The following is a 22330-nucleotide window of genomic DNA, read 5'->3' as shown; positions in this document are numbered from 1 at the left end:
GAAAGAGACTCATGTTCTTTCTTTATTAAAGAAATATTTTTTTATCATATTTTTCTTTGGAATAATAAAAAGGAGCTTACAAACATAAACAGGACACTCAAAATCTTTGTTTAGTAAAATGTACAGTATATACACTGCATTTCATTATAAACCAGAAGTAAAACCACAGGGTTAAAAGAGACTTTTGCCTCATTAAACTCAGGTTTTCTTTAAGTAAACAGCAACTTGTTCTATAATAATGTTCTTTCTTACACAATAATGTGTACATGAAAGTGTATTTATTTATCTTTCAAGTTCACTCTTCTTGAACCAGCTTAGTCATATAGGCAGGAGAAGTAGAATGAGAGGGCCAGGCTGGACTTGCAGGTTTTTAAAGAGTTGGGTATGGGTACCTCCCTCCCCTGCTATTTTGACGTGGGGAAATGGCTTGAGGGGGGGAGCCCCCCCCCCTCCACGGAGGCATTCAGTTGCCATTTAGGCTCTCCTTTATTTTTAACAGCTATTCCCCTATGTGGTTGCAGGAAACCTGTACATCAGCAGGAAACCTGTACGTCTTGGTCTTGAACTGTCCCATGCTGTAGAATTAATAAGCAGCTACAATTTGCCCTGTCAGGTCTAGAATATCTGTCAGAAGAAACTAAGAAAACTGCAGGAATCAAGGAGCAAGGGCAAGAAGGATGAGTAACATCAATACAGTAAAAAAAAAATCAATATTTTTTTTCATTAATAGATTTTTATTGGATGGGTCAATATATATTCAATTTCAAATACAAATACATTCCATTTCAATTCCCCTGTGTATATTTCCTCCCCTCCCCTCCCCCCTTTTCAATAATGACTTCCAACAGGACTCCAACCCCCCATTATTAATAATACCTTATTTCTATACTAAAGTTGTTCTTTTCTTATTATTAATAAAGATCTTAATTATATCTTATCTTACTTAATCTCTTTAAAACCCCTCGAAAGACCATAATTGTCCCTTAACATCCCATTTCTTTTCCATGTATTTTTTCAACTTTTTCCAATCTTCCAAAAATGCTTCTGGATCTTGCTCCTTCAAATTTCTTGTTAGTTTGTCCATTTCAGCCATGTACAACAATTTCCTTGTCCATTCTTCAATTTCAGGTATTTCTTCTCTCTTCCAGTACTGAGCATATATTATTCTAGCTGCTGCTATCATATAATATAACAATATCTTATCATTTCTATTAACATCTTCCAAATGCAATGATAATAACTTTTCTGGATTTTTTGCAACATTATAACGAAGTGTCAAAGACATCTCAGTACATATTTTGGTCCAAAAGTCTCTAGCCTTATGACAAATCCACCACATATGAAATAGAGAACCTTCATGCTCCTTACATTTCCAACACTTATTAGATAGCTGTTTGTTGGCTATGGCTAATTTTTTCGGTGTTAAGTACCATCTATATAACATTTTATAGCCATTCTCTCTAATACTGGTACGTGTTGATATTTTTAAAGTATTTTTCCATAATTTTTCCCATTCTTCCATCGTTATTTCATTATTGCAATTTATAGCTCACTTTACCATTTGCACCTTGACTGTTTCATCTTCTGTAAACCACTTCAATAACAATTTGTACATTTTAGAAATTATTTTACTATTATCTCCCAACAGTAATTCTTCTAGCTCTGAATTCTTGATTCTAAGGCCTGTTTTTCTTTGGTCTGAATCAAATAAGTCTTTAATTTGTCTATATTGCAACCAACCATATTTGAATGGCAACTCCTCATTTGGTTTAAGGTTCAACTCATTTTCTGTTAAGTCTTTGAGAGTTAGACATTCTTTTCCTTTATATTCTAAGTTTGAGTTGATCACCTCAGCTGGTATAATCCATAGTGGTTTCTTCTGGTCTATAAATTTTTTGTACTTTAGCCAAGTCAACAATAAATTTCTTCTCAAATAGTGGTGCTGAAACATTGCGTCCATTTTATACTTATCGTGCCATATATATGCATGCCATCCAAATAGTTTACTATAACCTTCCAAAGTTAGTAGTTTATGATTGGTTAAAGACACCCATTCTTTTAGCCAGGCTAAACATATCGCTTCATGGTAAAGTCGAAGATCAGGTAACTGCATTCCACCTCTTTCCTTAGCATCACAAAGAACTTTCATCTTTACTCTTGGTTTCTTTCCTGCCCACACAAATTCTGATATCTTCTTCTGCCATTTTTCAAATTGTTTTTTATCTTTTACAATTGGTATTGTTTGCATTAGGAACATCATTCTAGGCAACACGTTCATTTTAACTGTGGCAATCTGACCTAACCACGACAAGTTTAGTTTATTCCATTTATTCCATATCTCTTTCAATTTGTGTCCAGAGTTTTTCATAGTTATTCTTAAATAAATCAATATTTTTAGCTGTCAGCTCTATTCCCAAATATTTAGTCTTGTGTACCACTTCACAGTTTATTATATCACTTAGTTCCTGTTGTTTCTTCTTGGTCATGTTCTTAGTTATTATTTTTGACTTCTTTTTATTGATATAGAAGCCTGCCAAATCTCCAAATTCCTTAATTTTTTCCAGTAATCTTGGCAGAGTTTGTAGTGGATCTTCTACTATAAACATCACATCGTCTGCAAACGCTCTTAGTTTATAAGAAGATCCCTTTATTTTTATTCCTCTTATGTCATCATCTTCTCTGATCTGCCTTAGTAATATTTCTAAGACCATCACAAATAACAATGGTAATATTGGACATCCTTGTCTTGTACCTTTTCTTATTTCAAACTTCTCTGTCAGGTCATCATTGACACAGATTGTTGCTCTTTGTTCCTTGTATATTGTTTTTACTACTTCTATAAATTCTTTGCCTAGGTCCATCTTTTCCATTGATGCGAACATGAAGTCCCAGTTCAAATTGTCAAAGGCCTTCTCTGCATCTGCAAAGAAAAAGCCAACTTCTTTGTCTGGTCGCTTATCAAAATATTCAATGGCATTTATAACCACTCTCAAGTTGTCCTTTAGTTGTCTGTTTGGTAGGAATCCAGCCTGGTCTTCTCCTATAAAGTCCATTAACCATATTTTAAGGCTGTCTGCTAATATTCTTGCCATTATTTTATAGTCATTGTTTATAAGCGAAATTGCTCGGTAATTTTTCACATCTGTCAAGTCTTGTAATTCTTTCGGGATCAAAGCAATACTTGCTTCATTCCATGTATCTGGAAGTCCTTTTCCTTGAAGTGTGTCATTCATTATATTTTTTAATATTGGTACAAGGTCTTCCTTCATTACTTTGTAGAATTTAGCAGTGATCCCATTCGGTCCTGGTGCTTTTCCAATCATTGCTGCTTCTATTGCTTGTACAATTTCTTTCTCTGTTACTGGAGCATTCAGTCTCTGCTTCATTTCTTCTGTTGTCTTTGGTAGATCTGTTTTTGCAAATATCGGTCTATTTCTTCCAGATTTACTGCCTCTGGAATAATTTCGCATAATATTTGTAGAAGGCACGCTTAATTGTTTGATGATCTTTCAATTCCTTTCCTTCGTCCATTATCCTACTAATGATTTTCTTCTCTTTTTTCTTCTTCAGTTGCCAGGCTAGGTACTTCCCTGGTTTACTTGCTCCTTCAAATGACTTCTGTTTTAATACCTTTAAATTCCATTCTAATTCCTTGTTGCTAATGGCTCTTATTTGCTCCTGCAGTATTTTAATTTCTTGTCTTACTGATTTTTTCCCAGGTTTTTTCTTTAGTTCCTGTTCTTTTTTATGCAATTTCTCCTGTATTTCATGCCATTTCTCTTGTTTTCTTTTCTTGTCCTTGTTGTTTAATAAAATTAAATTTCCTCTTATAACTGCCTTGTATGTGTCCCATACCATTTGGATTGAAACTTCATTATTATTATTTATTCAAAAAAATGTTTTGTCTCCTCTCTCAAATAGTTCAAGTTGTCCTGATTTTGTAATACATCTTCATTTATTCTCCATCTTACTTTTCTCTGACCCATTATTGCTTTCCATAATATTGGATTATGGTCTGAACTCACCCTTGGCAAAATTTCCACTTTTTTTGTACTTAAAGCTAGTTCTTTTGATGTCCAAATCATGTCTATTCTTGAAAATGATGAATGCCTCGCAGAGTAGTATGTGAAGTCCTTGCCTTTGGGATTTTCTTTTCTCCACACATCCTCAAGTTGTTCTTGCTGGACTAATTCAAAAAATATTTTTGGTAACTTTCCAGATTTTTTGTTACCTCCCTTTATTTTCCTGTCTATTTGTAAATCCACAACACCATTGAAGTCTCCAGCCATTATCATCTGGTCATATGAGTCCTGATCCAATTTGTCCATTATTTCTCTATAAAACCGGTCTTTTGCACCATTGGGTGCATAGAGACCTATTATCAATATTTTTTTGGCATTTACACTAATTTCCACCGCCACATATCTTCCATTCTGATCTTGAAAAATTAATTTAGAGTCTATAGTCTCTTTAATATAAATCACTACTCCTTTTTTCTTTTGATTGGATGATGTTATATATTCTTTTCCTAGTTGTTTATTTTTTAGATATTTAGTATCTTGATCCTTAACATGTGTCTCTTGTAGACAAATTATATTGCAGTTTTGTTTTTTTTAGCCAATTAAAAATTGTTTTTCTCTTTTGGGGTGAGTTTAGTCCATTTACATTCCACGATAATAATTTGTATTCCATTATGTTAAATTCTTAATGGTCTGGGAATGTCCTCCGCATTTTCCTCAAAAAACTTTTCCATCTGCTCTCTTGTTTTGATGATGACTCTTAAAGCTTTATAATAAAAGCTTAGTCCTTCTGCTATTTCCCATCTGTATCTGATGTCCTTTTCTCTTAATTTCTGGGTCAACTCTCTATATTTTTTCCTTTCTAGGAGAATCCATTTTGGCATTTCTTTCATAATCTGGATTCTGTTTCCCTCCACTATTAAGGGATCTTCAAAATGCCTTTTGATAATTTCCTCTTTCATTCTTTTTGTCACTAATTGGACAATAATATCTCTTGGTATTTTCTTTCGTTGTGCGTAAGCTGAGTTGATTCTGTATGCCAGATCCATATTTGCTGATATTTCCTCTGTCTCTTTATTTAGAAGTTCTGCCAGAATTTCTGTCATTTGTTGTTGTGCAGTTTGCATATCCGATTCCTGCACGCCGCGAAATCTTAGTTGCCTTTCCGTCACCTTGCATTCCATCAACGCCATTCTCTCTTGCATCTCTTGATTTTCCTGCTTTATATTCATTGCTAAATCCTTAGTCTTTTGCTCTACCTCTTCAACTTTTTTGCTGGTTGCTTGCAATTCCTCTTATTCCATCTATATTTTTTGCCAGTCCTGCTACTTCCGCCTTAATAGCATCTTTCATATCTTTTAAATCTTTTGAAAGCATTTCCTGCATTTTTGCAGCAATTCTTTGTGATTCTCTGCAACTCTTTTTTCTAATCCTTCAGTTACTGCATCTACTGAGGCTTGCCATTCTCTGTCTGCTTTTTTTGCTGCCATCGTAGGACTCAGCTTCGCACCTCCCCACATATCCGCTCTTTTCCTTAAATCCGTTTTGAATTCTTTTAGTTCCTCTCTTATTTCAAAGTATTTAAATAACTTTTATTTAACAATTAAAAATAGTTCCTTTTGATTCCAAAATGTCGGGCATTTTTTCTCTATGGTTTCTTAGCCGCTTCTCTATAGTTACTGGCTTCACTTCATACCTCACTTAAAATGGCGTGCTTCCTGTTCCTGTAGTCTTTGTAGCCTTTCCAGTACTTCCCTTGTTTTGCTTCTGGGTCTTGTTTCTTCTAGTCGGTCTTCCTGCTTCCTGCCCTCTGCTGTCTTCTCTAGGCAGCACGTTATCTGCTCCACTGTTTACTTCCCATCTTGCGATGCTTCCACTAGTTCACACCTCCTTTCTCACACTGGCTATCTCTCTTCTAACCGCAAGTATGTATAAACAATATTTCTGTTAACTTTTTTAGCCCTTAAAACTTCGCCAGCGTCCAAAATTTTACTCAATAATTGACCCTTGACCGTTTAAATTTTTTATCCTGGTCTTTTCACTGCCGTTCTGATTTACAAAGTCCGATAATGATCTTTACCTTTCGACGATTCTGCGGGTTGTCTGTGCTGTTTCCTTCGCTTCTAGTTGGTTAAAGCTGTTACTGGAGCTTGGTTTCTGACGATCTTATGCCAATTAAATGACTCCTGAGGCACTGCAGAGTTAGTAGCTCGCCCTTCTCCGAGGGGACCTCAAGGTGGTGGGGAGAATCCTTGATTCAGGCCCCCCCCTCACCGAGATCACACTCTCTCGGGGTGCGCAGCATTCAAGCCCAACTTCTCCCTGAAGTTGGGTTGGTAGCAGGCATTACAGCGCCTCGCTTTCCAAAAAAACAGTGCCCCAGACAGCCCAGATCACTAGGCTGCTTCAGATCCCCATTAATCCCAAAAAAATTAATATTGTATGGTTAGATTGGTAGTGACTCTCAAGGATCTCAAGAGAAAGGCCTTTCCCAAAATCCTTGAACTGGAAAGAACTAGGAATTGAATGTGGGACCTTCTGCATGCAAACCATATGCACTACCACTGAGACAGAGCTCCTCCATAATGATGACAAAGTTGGCACAGGAAGAAAGTTGAGACTCAGTTACACAGTTGCAGCTCATTTCTATGGCTCCATTTATTTATATTTATATTCCACCTCTCTGCCCAGTTAGATCCACCACAGCAGCTAACAATTAAAAGGAGAACTTAACATGGCCATAAGGAAGGCTACAGGGGAGTAAGAGGGAAAAGAGGCAGGGACCAGAAGTAATGATGCAGATCAGGCAATGTATAGAAAGATAGTCCAAAAAAATGAGCTGGGGTGAAAGTGGCTTGTTGGACCTAAAGGTGGGCCAAAGCCAAATGGGAAGAAATTAGGAGTTGCACCTGCCTCAGCTACGGAGCATCTCAGTGGCCACATTTCCATACGTATTCCACCACCTGCATATCACTAATTTAGGCAATCATACAATCTTCTGCAAAAAATACACAGGTAAGATGGTCCTAATAGTCTATGTAGTAAATCTGGCCAATTTCAAATCATCAGAGTTAAGATTAATAATTACTTCCATTAACTCTCTGCTGTCTGTTCCTTTCTTTCAGATCTTAGACATGGCTGGTAATCAACTGACTGCTATTCCTTCTGATTTACCAGAATCTCTAGAATATCTGTATCTTCAGAACAACAAAATCACCACAGTGCCAGAGGATGCCTTTGATTCCACACCCAACATAAAGGGAATTTATCTCAGGTTTGTAATCAAGAGAAAAAGCAGTTTTATTGAAGTGCTTCCAAGTCCCAATGGTGGTAGTGGAGAGTGCCGTCAAGTTATAGCTGACTTATGGTGACCCCTGCTGGAGTTTTCAAGGCAAGCGACTAACAGATATGGTTTGCCATTGCCTGCCTCTGCAACCTGGTCTTCTTTGGAGGTCTTCTGTCCAATTTCTAACCAAGGCCAACCCTGCTTAGCTTCCGAGTTCTGATGAGACCCTATACAGGCCAGGATCATGTTCCAACAAACTACTTTAAAGGTGCTCAGTGTTTGAGCAGACCTGGCAATCAGCTGGGAGATTTACCAGTTGGGGGGGCTTCACCAACAACATAATGATGTCACCAGCAATATGCTGATATCAGTCCCCATGTGCTTAGAAGTGATATCCAAGCACTGCCAAGGGACACCAGACACACTCTAGCATTGGAGCAAAATGCTAGAGTCCCCAGCATCCCCAGAAATGTTCTGACATCACCTCTGGGAGCACGGAGACTGATGACAGTGCACTGGATCATGTTTTGCATCCACCATAGTTTGCCACCCAGTGTCACCTTGCCTGAAAGATAAGCGGTTAGCAACAAAGCAGACAGATTACAGGTTTCACTTTGCACCTACTCAGAGGCATTGCAGCACAATACTATAACACAGCACACTTGATGCATGGCAGATATGCTGACAGCCTGACAGAGCCCCTAGCTTCTCTGGGTACTTCTTGTGAAATCGACATACTAATCGAGGGGCATTAACATCAGATGATTTAACCCATTCCACATGACTCTTGTCAAAATAAATTCACTGAATTAAGTAATACAGTTCCCCATGCTTCAATTTAGAGTCCAAGATAGCTTTCACTTCATGGTGAGGTTGTCCGTTCACGATGAGAGGGGGCGGGACCCCAGGTTCCAGATGCCAAACATCGGGTGGTAGTGCTTTCTTCAAGATGCTGAAATGAAACATGGGGTGGATATGTTGTAAATTCTTAGGCAGTTTAAGTTCTACAGTCACTTCATAGATTACTCTGATGACCTCAAAGGGTCCCAAATATTTTCACCCCAACTTTTTACTCGGTTGCTCCCCCTGCAGATTTTTGGTGAAGACGTAGACCTTGTCTCCCACCTCCAGCTCCCAAGGGGCGGAGTGCTTTTGATCAGCTTGCTTTTTGTAATCTTCTTTGGCTTTGTCCATTGTTTTCTTAACCACTTCCCATTGACCAATTAGCTGAGTCCACCATTCTGTCAAGTTGGGCCCGGGTTACTTATGAAGGGCATTGCTTTGCCTTCGAACTCCTGGGCAACTTTGAAGGGGGATGCTCCCATGGAGCTGTGGATGCTGTTATTGTAACAGTATTCAGCGAAAACTAAAAAATCAGTCCAATCATTCTGCTGATAATGAATGTAACATCTCAAAAATTGCTCCAACACCTGATTAACCATTTCAGTTTGTCCATCGGTCTCGAGGTGATAGGCCGAACGTAACCTTTGCTCCATCCCTGCCACCTGCAACAGTTTCTTCCAAAACTTGGCCATGAACTGTGACCCTCGGTCAGAGATTATCTTATCTGGAAAAGAAAGTAAATGCACCACGTGTTGCATGAACAACATAGCCAGCTTCATGGTTGTTGGGAGTTTGGAACACGGTATGAAGTGGGCCTGTTTCGAAAGCAAGTCCACCACCACTAAAATCACAGTTTACCCCTTAGAGAGGGGAAGGTCAGTAATAAAGTCCATGAAGATCATGGCCCATGGCCGTGCCAGGGTTTCAAGTGGCTAGAGAAAGCCGGGAGGCTTCCCTCCCATTTTCTTCCTCATTAGGCATACTTGACAAGTGGAAACATATTGCAACACATCGTGCCTCATTTTAGGCCACCAAAATTGTCTCTGCACCAGGTGCAACGTTTTCAAGTAACCAAAATGCCCGGCCAATTTGGCATCATGACAATTCTTTAATACCTCCTCTCTCAGGCAGGCCAGAATGTACCATTTCCCTTGCTTGTACCAGCCTCCATGTTCGCCCTGCTCTAGTTCATCTCTGGGCATCTCCTCCCCCTCCTTTTCTGCCTCAGCTTTAACTTTTTCCTCCAACTCAGAGGTCAGGCTTCTCCAGCTTGGCTTTTGCTTTAGCCTATTGCCTAGTGTGACCACAGCCCCTCCCAGCTGCATGGGTGAAAACATAGTGTCCACCACCACCTCTTTTTGACTGTCATGTTGAGGGAGATGTGAGAGGGCGTCCACCAGGAAGTTTGATTTACCGGAGAGATGTTTGAGCACAAAATTGAATCGGGAGAAAAACTCCACCCACCACAATTGCTTGGTGCCCAATTTGTGAGGGGCACATAACGCTTCCAAATTTTTATGATCAGTCCATACTTCAAAAGGCATTTTAGCCCCTTCCAGCCAATGCCTCCAGGTACATAAAGCCAATTTCACTGCAGACGCATCTTTGTCCCACACCGCCCAGTGGCGTTCTGTCTCAGAAATTTTTTTAGACACATAAGCATAGGAGTGTAATTTTCCTTCATCCTCCTCCTGCAGGATTATCCCCCCCATCACCACGTCACTGGCGTCCACTTGGACCACAAATTTACGGTTCTCGTCAGGATGGCGTAGGACCGGCTCGGAGGTGAAAAGCTGTTTCAAATTCTTGAAAGCCTCCTGGCACTTTTCTGTCCAAGCTTAGTGCTAGGTTTTGTCCCTTGGGGCCCCTTCCCCTTTGTCTTCAGTAAGTCAGCGAGGGGTAGGCAAATTTGAGCAAAGTTCTTTATGAAAGGTCGGTAAAAGTTAGCGAACCCCAGGAATGATTGCAGTTGCCTTTGGGGTTTGGGGGCCTCCCGTTCAACCACAGCCCAAACTTTGACTGGTCCCATCCCCAACCCTTGTCCTGATACCCGATATCCCGATACCCGAAAGTCCAGCTCCTTCTTGTGAAACTCACATTTGGCCAGTTTAACAGGCAGCTGGTGGGCATGCAGGGTTTTCAACACTTCCCACAGCAACTTCACATGCGACTCATAGTCTTGTGAATACAATAACATGTCATCTAGGTAAACCACTACCTCTTTGTACAGGTATTTGTTGAGCACCTCGTTAATCAAATTCATGAACACCCCTGGAGCCCCTTGTAATCCGAAAGGCATGACCAAGTACTCATACTGCCCCAACAGGATGTTGAATGCTGTCTTCCATTCATCCCCCTCCTTTATCCATACTTGGAAGTAAGCATCACATGAATCCAATTTAGAAAAGAGGTTCCCTTGGCCACTACTCCCAGCAAGTCTCTGATGAGGGGGAGGGGGAGGCATTATACATCAATACCACATTGATCCCCCTATAATCCGTGCACAGTATCAACCCTCCATCCTTTTTCTTGCGGAATAGCACTGGGGTGGCGTGGGGAGAGCTCGCGGGCCTAATAAAACCTCTCTCCAGGTTTTTGTCAATGAACTTCCGTAGCTCTACCTGCTCCCTTGGGCTCATGGAGTAAAGCTTCCCCTTCAGCAGCTTCTGCCCGGGGATCAGTTCAATGGCACAGTCAGTGGCCCTATGGGGAGGGAGCTTGTCTGCCTCTTTTTCATCAAACACTTGGCTTAAGTCCCAATACTCTCAGGGGGGGGGGGTGTCTGATCCCTCTCCTCCTTGGTCAACAGAACAGCTTCTGGGATAGGAAGAGCCGCTTTTCCCCACTCCTCGTTCCACGCATGGTTGTGACATTCTTCCTCTGGGAAACACAGTTCTCTGGCCCTCCAATGCACATAAGGGTCGTGATCACACAGCCAGCGCGCTCCCAGCACCAGGGGAAATTTAGTAGCTGAACTGACTACAAATGCCTGGGTTTCCCAGTGGCTCCCCATCCCCAGGGGAGTACAGTCTCGTAACTGGGAGGGTTCCCTTTCATCTGGGACCCATCTATTTGCTCAAACACAATGGGATGGATGAGATGTTTCACCTCTAGCCCCAGTCCCATCACCAATGCAGGAGCAATTAAGTCTCTAGTACATCCCAAGTCAATTAACGCTCTTACTCAGATGTGGGTCCCTCTCTGAGGGTTCAGAGGGTAACTAGCAAATAGAACAGGGCCCCTTTTGGTCTCACCTCTTTAGGTGTTGGTTCCTTTGTGACCCTCTGGTGGGGCCCCCTCACAGCAGGTTGTCCTCATTTCCCACCAGTGGGCTCTTGTCCTCTTCAGCCCTGGTTTTTCACCTTCTGCTAGACGACTCCGACTCCTCCTCCAACTTCAAGCCGGTAGCCACTTTGTCCTGTGGCCGCATCGGCTTCTTAGCGATCTTTGGTGGTTCTGCTGAGATCCTCTTGGACCTGCGTCTTCTGTCTGAGGTTTCCGCTTTCTGCCCTGGACAGTCAGCTGCGAAATGGCCTGCTCCCCTGCACTGCAGGCAGAGGGCCCCATTTAAGGTGGAGGGCTCACTCTGCCACTGGGAGGAGGCTCCTGAAGTACTTCTTCTCTCGAGCTCCAGCTTCGGGGGGGGGGGCGTGTTCTGCGCTGACCTGCTTGGTGCTGCATCCATAGTAGTTTGACAACTTTATCCTGGTTCTCAATTTCGCAGGCGAGTTGGATCCATCCCAGCAAGGTCCAAGGGTCATCCTGCACCATCGCCTTTGCCACCAGATCTGGATTCAGGCCTGCACTGCAGAATTCAATCTTCACCCCTTTGGTCCAGTCTCTCACTTTGGCCACGTACTGCCAGTATTCCGTGGCATTCTCTCACACTGGACGGTTGCCCTACCACATCCGTTTCAGTTTGGTCCTTATCCGCTCCTCTTTGAGCGGGTCCTCAAACTTCTCTCTCAAGGCTCGGACAAACACATCCAAGTTCCATAGTTCTGGGGCACAAGCCACATACAAAGTCAGGTACCACTTTGCCAATGGCCCTCCTAATCATGAATCCAGGTAACTTACTCGACTGGCTTCATCTGGAAAGGTAGGGCCCCATTCTCTAAAAAACACCATGTCCTGGACTAGGAAGTAGCCTGGCTCCTCGGGATCCCCTTTGAACTGTGCATCAATCTTGCGCCACCCCTGGGGTGATTGGATGGGTGGATCCCTCAGTTCCCCCGTGGCCCTGGTCCTGATCCAGGTACTTCTCCACCCAGAGGGACCCCCACAGGTGGTCCTGGTTGCGGAAGGTTCCACAGAAGATCTTGGAAACCATCCAGTAGTTCTCCCAGGCCTTGCTTGATATCATCTATCTTGTCCCAGAGGGCATGCATCTCCTTGCGGGCATCATCTGGGAGAGGCTTGGTTTTACCCTGGTCATCCGCATCCTCATCCTTGGTCAACCGGTCCTGTCCTCCTCAGGGTCTTGGTGTCATCCTCCGGGATGGCAGAGGAGCTGCCCAGACAGGTTACAAACAGTTGTCCCTTCCAACGTAGTCTCCAGTCCCGCTTGCTCCAGGCATTGGCCCCGCGAGGGGTCGAGCCTCTAGGGCTTGTCGTCAACCACTTCAGACAGCTGGCCCCGTGCTTAGGGATTGCTCCAAGTCCTGTCGGCACTTCAGTACCAAGCCCACGTGGTTCCGCGGGGTCTTTTGGTAGTCCTTCAGGATTCTCAGGTGTTCCCTTGTCCGCTCCATCTGCCATGGTGCAGGCAGCGAAATCAGGGTCCTGGTTTCGAAGGAAAATGAGGGATTCCATTCAAAATGTCAGGTCTTGCCAGGTACTTCCCAAACACTTCAATGCATCTCTCCAGTGTATGAATTAAAGATGTTTTTAGTAAGGAAAGATACCAGTTTCAAGAACCTGCAACAATGGAATTGACTGGAATGCCTAAAGGTTCGTAAAGCAGTGTCAGTTATAGGGTACTGTTTCCGCTTGCCCCCCCCCCCCGATGGGAAGGAGAGGCTGTTGATGGGTTTTGGTGCACATTGCCTGGGAAGAAGAGAGGGGAGAGGAAAGGAGTTCTACTCAGTCTCTGTGTTTAGTCCAAAGTCATTTTCTCATGCCTCAGCAGGAACTCATCTCCAAAACACCTTGCCTGAGAGATAAGTGGTTAGCAACAAAGCAGACAGACTACAGGTTTCACTTTGCACCTACTCAGAAGGAGAGATGGGCATGAACAGAAAAAAAACAACGAACTTGATGTTTGTTGTTCGTTGCCATCCACGAACAGGGACTCAAGAACAACCATGAATATGGCCTTGTTTGCGAACATGTTCATGGTTGGCTGTTCGTGGGGGCCAGCAGGCTCTCCTCCAGCCATCATTCAAGTCAAGAACCCTACTGCACCACTCCCAGAAACCTAACCTGAGCAGGCACCAGGAAAGGTACCAATAATAAATAATAGCTTGGTCCCAGAGCCTGGCAGCAGCCCTGGAACTTGAAGGGGTAGATCCATATCCCACCACGCACAAAGAAAATTCAAGCTCCAATGCACTCTCTCTATCAAAATGCCAACAGCAACTCTCTCCCTCTCCACTGTCTGCAAACAAAGCCAGAGCTGGGAGCCACCCTCCCCCCAGCTCTTTGCTCCCTTGTAACAAATTTAGAGTTCCACACTTGAAAGGAAGAACTGCCTATCAAGCTAAATTGATCTTAGATTGGGGTTTCCAGGGCAACAGCGGGAGTTCAGACAGAGTTCAGAAATCCCTGCCTAAGTTGCCAAGGGAATTGATTGCAGGTGCCAAACTGTCTGGCTTGATGAACAGCAACGAACAGCAATGAACGAAGCTTGCAACAACCACTTGTTCGTTTAGAATGGGGCCTAATGAACAGCGGATTGGGCTGTTCATGGCTTTTTTTTTGTTCACATTGCTGTTCGTGCCCATCTCTACTCAGAAGCACTGTAGCACAATACTATAACACAGCACACTTGATGCATGGCAGATTTGCTGACAGCCTGACAGCCTATCTGACACCCATGTCCCCCGAACTGGCTAGCTATAGTGGCACAAAGTGCCTGCTTTTGGCAGGGGATCCCGTGTTCCCACTGGGGGGATGGCAGCCCTGTTACCAACTAGCCTAGAGAACAATGTCCAATCTCTTCAATATTGGTTTAGTGGGATGTTAATTACCAAGTAATATTATTTACCTTTATGCCATATGAGAAGCTTCAGCTGCCTGCACATGAAGCCTAAGAAAAACAAAACATTCACTTTGCTGATTTATATCTGGTCACCAAAAACAAGCACAATTAAAAGGCCTTCCTGCTTAGGACTCATAACTGAAAATGTTTATTATGTGCCCTTTTTGCATTAACTTGGTGAATGGATTGTATAATTGAGATATTTAGCAACAGTATTTACAGTGGTTAGTTCTGAAAAGCAAAGGGATACTCCAGTGATATAATTTACAATCTAAAGTCATTGCCTTCTATTTTACAATGTTAAGGGATTAGTAGTTTGAGGACTTGCCCTAAGATCACATGACCTACTTTGCTCTTGATCAGAGCTTAGGGAGTGCTCTGTGCAAGATATTTTTGGTTGCTGTACATATTAAAGTTATTCTAAGCCATCCCTCATTTTCATAGTTTTTACCAGTGGACCCTGGAATATTACAGCAAGTAATAAAATACTATCAAAAGCATTCCTTTTAACACAATTGGTTTATTTACATTTTATACTCTGCTTCTGTACACATCTAACTTAGCCAGAACTGTTACATCACATGTGAAATCCAGTTGGTCTCTAAGGTGCTACTGAATCCGAACCTTGCTCTTCTAACCACCTGAATCTATCACATATCCTATTAGGTTCTTCTTCCGTTCACCATGCTTTTTGACCACTTAACCCTACTTACTGTCTATGTCCTGTAACTTTGCTGACCCTCAGCTCCAGTGGTCCAGTTCAGTGCTTGGCATATTGCAGAACTGCACCAGAAAATGATGTAGTTCTCCAACCTATGTGTGGGAAGTTCCTTCCTGAAACTACTGGAAGAAATGAAGCAACCAAAATGAGAAGATACCAAAGAACTAATGCAGAGATAGGTATTAAATAGTCAGATGTAAGAGGTTAAGCACCTAAGGGACAGGAACAGAGACTGAGATTGTGTTTGTCTGTGGCATTCACAAGGAAATAAATCTTCTGGGATTTGGGAGGCAATAAAGTTAGAACAGGGCATGCCATGAGTGACTTTGTATGATTATTTGGGGTGCATGTTTAAGATCTTTTAATCCAAATAAGAAAATTGCTCACAAAGGTAACCATCTGTTTGTGCATACAATGAGGATGGCTGAAGAGAAGTAAACAGATGAGGTTTTCCCACTCCTAAAATGCATATATACACATTGTGATTATGGATCTAGATTAGAATACATATTTTGTTGTAATTAAGTTATCAGAAATGTGTGATTCTGTGTAAGCATTTCTAAATTTCAACTCTGTATTGGATTTCTGTTGATTTGAAACTTGGCAAACTCGCAGTTATATAACCTGTTACATTGATTATTGAAATGTCTCCAAAATTGACAGTACTGACTCACACTGTGTTATCTGCCTTGAGTATTAGTGAGAAAGGCAGACTACAAATAATGCATATAAATAAATAAATGCACACAGAAGACTGAATATGTGAGGTACTCATGAATGAAGACAGCAAATGTGGATAGAATTAAAAACCAAACTAAATAGAGGAGCTGTGAGGAACTTGCAAGGGGAGGAGAAATCCCATCCTCCTGTTGATCTCCTCTTATTTCTCTTTCAATAAACACCCACTCTCCTGCCTCTGCCCCTTTCTCTCCATCCTGCAGCCACCTTCTCCTTCCAAAACCTCCCACCAGCGTCCACACAGTGGGGCCATGTTCAACATTAGATACATTACAAGTGGGGAACCTGTTTAAAGCATTTGATTTTTGTAATAATAGTAAGAATTTCTTCTTCCTTGTTATGCATCTATATAGTTGTTTCTGCTCAATAAAAATTTATATAATAATAAAAAAGTGGGGAACCCGCAAGGACTTCATTTCCTCTGTATAAGGAGTAAATTTCCTCTTTCTCTCTTCCTGGCAGCCCCATATCCTCCTCACCCGGTTTCCTTTTTTCCTTCTCACTTACTAACCAACCTTTCATTTATCTGCCCTCACCAGTCTTCAGCTTCATTTATACCCAACCTTTCTCTCCAGTGGGACTCAAAGCAACATATATCATTTTCTTCTCTTTTTTATCCTCCCAACAACACTGTGAAGTAGATTAGTCAGAGATATACTAGCCTAAGGTCATTCAGCAGCTTCCATGGCAGAGTGGGGATTTGAACCTGGTTCTCCCAGATCCTAAACTTACATTCTAACACCACCACCACACTGGCTCTCAGCCTTCCCTCCTCCTGGCAGCCTCTTCCTGGGAAAGTTTTCTCAGTTTTAAAAGTTGTGTGGTAGCAAGTTGCTCAAGTGAGATGTATGGTGGCCCCTGCCAGGCCCTGCCAAGTTGAATAAGAGCCAAGCTACAAGTGACGCCTGACACAGGTTGGACACTTGTCAGCTTCCCTCAAGTTTTGATGGGAAATGTAGGCGTCCTGGTCTTGCAGCTGTAATGGAGAGCCAAGCTGTAAAACAAGGATGCCTACATTTCCCATCAAAACTTGAGGGAAGCTGACAAGTGTCCAACCTGTGTAAGGCGTCACTTGTAGGTTTCCACTAGACCCAGGCATGCTGCATGGCATTATTTCATTTTGTAGCTAGTGTTGCACCTGGGTGAATTGTGTAAGCTGCATGGTAGCAAGTTGCCTGGTGGTTGCTGCTGGGCTTGGCACTGAGGAGTGCTGGCTCCAGGGCAGGAGGGAAGGAAGAAGGGGTGGACTGGGAGACCAAAATAGACCTGGAGAAGACTCTTCTTCCTGCCTTTTACTGACAGATACCAAGATTTGAAGGCTGGTAATGTTGTTGTTGCCTAACTCTGAGGATCAATAGGAAATGAGAACTGGGGGCTGGTAATTCTGATCTCAGAGGGTATCCATTTCTTAAAGGTACAGGTGCTGCTTCTATAATTTTGGGATATTAATCCCACCAGTGTATTTTTTTTAACTTCAGATTTTCCTGTAAACCTAGGGCTTTTCTCAGGGTGGTAGAAAGATGTTTTGTTTGTTCATAGCTCCAGTCTCTAGATTGAAGTATCCACTGATGGGGGCATGTTGAGAATTAGATATATTGAGAAGCAGAAGCCTGCAAAATTCACAGGGGGCATCTGATTCACCCCCTTCTTTCTGTTCCTTGAAAGCTCTTATAACCGCGCCCCTTTTCCTGCTTTCTTCGTTCTTTCCTTCCTACCCACCAGCCAATCTACCTTTATCTGCCCCCTGTCTTCATCTTTCCCTTCTTCATTCTCCATGACAGTCTATCTAGGAAAACAATGGCTAAATCGAACAACGCTGCCTACTTGGCCCAGTTGCACAATGAGGAACCTGCAAGGACTTGCAGGGGTTATGTCACTTTCCCCTTTATCTCCCGCCCCACACTATTTCCTCTTTTCCTCCTCCTGTCAGCCTCAATATCCTTTCCCTTCTACCTTCTCTCCTTTCCATTCACCAACCAACACATCCTACCCCTAGGGTTGCCAGGTCCCCTTATCCTCCTGGTGGAGGGGGGGCTGCACTCACCTTTAGGAAGTCTTTGTTTGGGAATGGGCCCCCCTGAATATGCTCCCAGAATAGTATGATGATGTCACTTCTGGGAGTATTGTCATCTCGTAGGCTGTGGGAGTGCTCCTGTGCTTCACGCCATGGCCCAAATTGGCCCAGTGCAAAGTACGGGAGCACTCCTGAGGCCTACGTGATGACATCATTCCTGGAAGTGACATTATCATGCTGCACTGAGAACAAGCACCAGGAGGCCTTCTCCTGCACCTCACGCCCCATTGGCCAGGTGAATAGTGGCAGGAAGCAGAGGCTGGGAGTGGGGAACTCCTGCCCCCACTGGGAGACCAGCAACCCTACCTGCCCCCCCATCATTGACTATATTTATTATTTATGCACTTCATTTATACCCCACCTTTCTTAACATTGAGGGCCCAAAGCAGCTTACATTATTCTCCTCTCCTCCATTTTATTCTCACAAGAACTCCGTGAGGTAGGCTAGGGTGAGAGTATGTGACTGATCCAAAGTCAGCTGGTGATTACCTAGCTATGGCAGATTAGGAATTTGAACCTGGGTCTCACAGATCCTAATCTAAATCTCTAACCTCTATACCACACTGGCTTTTGTGGGGTGGTTGCTGTTGAACAGTAGCAGTAGCCAGTCCTAAACAAAACATGCAGGACATATGCTAGCAAACTGCCCAGAGGTTGCTGCTGGGTCTGACTCCAATGAGTCCTTCCTCAAAGGCCAAAACAGCTCTGGTAAGGACGCTGTTTCCTCCTCCTCCTGACAGAAACAAAGCCTTGATCGCTGGCAATACTGTTGTAGTTGCCTAGCAATGACTAATGAGGGCATGGCTCACATGGTGGTATCTCCCATTCTTCTCTCACCTGCATCACTGCTGCCACCACAAGTCACATAGCAGCAGAAAAAGGGACAGCAGTGGAGGCTCCTGCTCCTACTCTGCCTGTATCATTGCCACTTCTGCACTCGCACGATGGTGGGTGAGGGAGTGGTGGTTTCTGTTTCTCCTCTATGAGGACGATGGAAGAAGCTTGACTGACAGAAGCGCATGGTCTTTGCAAGTGCAGACCATGCCTCGGGGGGGGGGATTACCCCCCCTCATTTTTTTAACTTTTTAGATTCTTCTGCAAACATGAGGTTTTTCCAAGATTTGTCAAAATATCTCCTTTCTCTCTACATTGCCCTGATCTGCAGATTTAATTATCCACAAATAGAGCCCTGTTGAGAATCAGATATTAGAAAATGAGGAAAAAGTGAATGTATTTTACAAGGGCGATATGTGGTCATCTTAGTGATCTATTAGCTCTCTAGAGGAATGGTGATAAATGTGTTCAGCGTACTTGTAATGGTAACTTAAAAGCAGAGGATTGGGAACTAACACCAATGCTTATCCTTTTTGGTCTTCAAGGTTTAACAAGATTGCATTCAACGCAGTAAAAGAAAGCACATTCCAAAGACTGAAGCAATTGCAAGTGCTAGATATTGAAGGAAACTTTGAATTCAGTGACCCTTTGAAGAATGGGGATCATTCAGATGAAGAAATGGAAGAAGATGAAGATGAGGGAGAACAGGATGTGGAGGAAAAATGAAAACAGACATTGACTGAATCATGCATATCACATGGTAAAAATTATTTTAATTGCTTGTAGGGGGACACTAGCTATACTGTTCTTTAATTTGACTCAATCTTTTATGGAAACTCCAGCTAATATTGCAAAATAAATACATGAATTATCCAATGGGGGCAGGGGATCCCCTGCCCCCACCGGAGGACCAGCAACCCTGGCCGTCGTCACACGGGCTTTTATTTAGCGCTAAAATGGCGCTCTTTCCCTGCAAAAACCCACCTTATTCCGTCACTGTTGCGAGTGTCTGATTTCTATTTCTCACTCATTTTTCGCGCTGTAATCAGTATCCGTGCGATCACCCAGCAGCGATTCATACCGCCTCATAACGGGTTATCTCGCCACGCACGGCATTTTGCCCCTCCCATACAGCGGTGTAATTTTTTTTTTTAAAAATTGACCTTATGTCGCTATTGCGACGTGGTAAAATACAGATTCATTGGGGGATCACGTCAGACAGGGATTTTTCTCTGGACGATGGGATCTTTATGGAAGTCAAAATTCGCCAGATAAACATTTTCATCCAATGATGTGGCTGGTCAATGAGCGGGAAAACTTGGCCCGCCTATCAAGCTCGTTAGAGGTTGGGCTATCATCAAGGTTTTTCATTGTTATTTCGCTATAACGCTATAACGCAATTAAACGGAAAAATTTTTTTTTAAAAAAAGGAGGAGTTTTATCTGTGCCTGCTCGATATGCCGGCACAGAGCGCCACGGTGTGAACAGCTGGAAGCGCAAGGAGGACGAAATCTGACAGAAAAATGCGTCATGTAACGACAGCGATTGTAACGCTACATGCTGCATATTTAACGGAATAAAAGCCCGTGTGACGACGGCCCCTATCTGTCTCTGTTCCCAAACATGAATGTGAACATAGGCCATTTGTTCAATTATTTTTTCTGCCTTTGCATCCTGGCTTCTCAGTTAACCTTTCCTCTGCTAAATGAAGAACTGCTCTGTGTGTAGTTGTGTCAAGTCCCAGGCCATGGCCATCATGTACCAGGTCCACTTTGGCTGAAGTGCCTTCCCTTAACCTCAGGAAAAGTGAAACAGGGATTGAGCTCCACTCCGCTGGTACATACTCCTGGTCTCCTCATTCACACCTTTTAAAGGCCCTATCTAGGCCTGGGCATGCCCACTGGCCTCCTTCCCAGAAACCCTATGGGCTGTGGCCAAGCCTGTGAGGAACCAATACTAGCAATCTCTTCCCTGCCATTCCTTTTTCCTGCCCCTGACTGGAGCTCTCAGATCATCAGATAACTGGCTGTTAAAGGACCAGCTGTCACTGATCAGCAGGCTGGCATGCGGCTCTTTATTGGGTGGGTCCACTGTCCCGCTGGGCCTGGTGGACTCTGGGTTTGATGCTGTGGGGTGCCAAGAAGGGGGGGGGGAATCTGGCTTTGTCCCCCTGGAACAGGTTGCCATATTCTACAAGTCCCAATATTGGTCTTTTACCCCTTTAAGGAGTATAGAACCAGGACAATATTAACAGCTACTACATTGCTTAATCTGATAGTTGTGAAACTTGACTTCTGATGCCCTCTTAAAGATGCAGAAGTCCTTTATTCTTGAATTTGTTCACCCAAAATGCGGGAAAGTTTTATATTTCACTTCTGAAACCATACTTTCAGGCTTGGGCTCAAGTTGAAGTGGCAAGATTGCATCAGTTTGTTCTATGAATGTCTCCTCTAAAGAGGGTATCTTTCCAACTACCCTAGGCCTCAGAGAGAAATTGTTGGGATGAAGAAAGCACACCTATACACATTACTCGGTTGTTCCTTACTAAGGATGTCAAATCCACATCCTATAACTTTATGATGTGAATTAAGGGAAAGCTTGACCAACTACATTTTTTATCAGCACTCCAGCAATAATGAGGAGAAAGGCTTAGTGAAATTTTCCTTTTGATACCATTCTTAAAGATATGGGAAACATTTTCAGAGTTCCATCTGGCACACTACAAGCCAGTATAGACCAATATACTGCCTTGAGCAAGTAACATACATTCAACCTAACCTACTTCAGAGCCACTATAGTGTAACTGACTGTAATTTGGGAAACCTGGCTTCATATCTTCTGTCATGAAGCTTACCCAGTGACCTCAGAGCAGTCACACACTCTCAGCCCAACCTATCTCACAAGATTGTTGTGAGCGTAAAATGGGGAAGGGAGACCCATGTGTGCTGATCTGAGTTCTTTGGAGAAAGGATGGCATAAATATGTATTAGATCAACACTTTATTGTTTTTCTAAAGCTGAAATGTTTTTGAGCTCTGTAGCAGAAAAATGGAATGCGGATAATATAAATTATTTTGCTTACACCCAGGGCTTTTTTTTCAGCTGGAACGCAGAGTTCTGGAACCGCTTGAAAATGGTCACATGGCTGGTGGCCCCGCCCCCTGATCTCCAGACAGAGGGGAGTTTAGATTGTGGAGGGCAATCTAAACTCTCCTCTGTCTGGAGATCAGGGGACGGGGCCACCAGCCATGTGACCATTTTCTCTGAGGACAACCCACTGAGTTCCACCATTTCTTTTCCCAGAAAAAAAGCCCTGCTTACACCTATTACTCAGGGAAGGAACCCACAGTGTAAATTGATTTGAAGAGCAATCCTAAGCAAGTCTACTCAGAATCCTTCTCAGGGGCCTTATTCCCAAGAAAGTGTTTTTAGGATTAATCTGTTAAACAGAAAGAATGTTCCTCCCCACAGTTGTGGGAGTGGCAAGAAGAGCCTCCTTTTCCCCGGGCTAGTACTTCATAAGTCAACTAGAGGATGAAAAAGATGACCTCCAGGCATTTCCACAGTTTTATATATTGAGTAGCCGTTTTGTCAGATCAAGAAGAATGCTTTGCACA

General features: G+C 43.0%; 1 protein-coding gene across 1 annotated transcript in view; it reads left to right on the top strand.

Annotated features, from left to right (window-relative positions):
- The window catches only part of PODN (podocan), a 55947-nt gene that overhangs the window by 32523 nt on the left and 1094 nt on the right, over positions 1-22330 (top strand). The window contains exons 9-10 of the mRNA XM_054981657.1: positions 7145-7293; positions 19260-19474. Of these exons, the coding sequence (XP_054837632.1) occupies positions 7145-7293; positions 19260-19440 (330 nt within the window). The 3' untranslated portion in view covers positions 19441-19474. The remainder of the gene's footprint in view (positions 1-7144; positions 7294-19259; positions 19475-22330) is intronic.

Source organism: Eublepharis macularius, chromosome 5 (genome assembly GCF_028583425.1).
Source record: "Eublepharis macularius isolate TG4126 chromosome 5, MPM_Emac_v1.0, whole genome shotgun sequence".
Classification (NCBI taxonomy): Eukaryota; Metazoa; Chordata; class Lepidosauria; order Squamata; family Eublepharidae; genus Eublepharis; species Eublepharis macularius.
The sequence above is the reverse complement of the archived record's forward strand: the minus strand, read 5'-3'. Positions and strand labels throughout refer to the sequence as shown.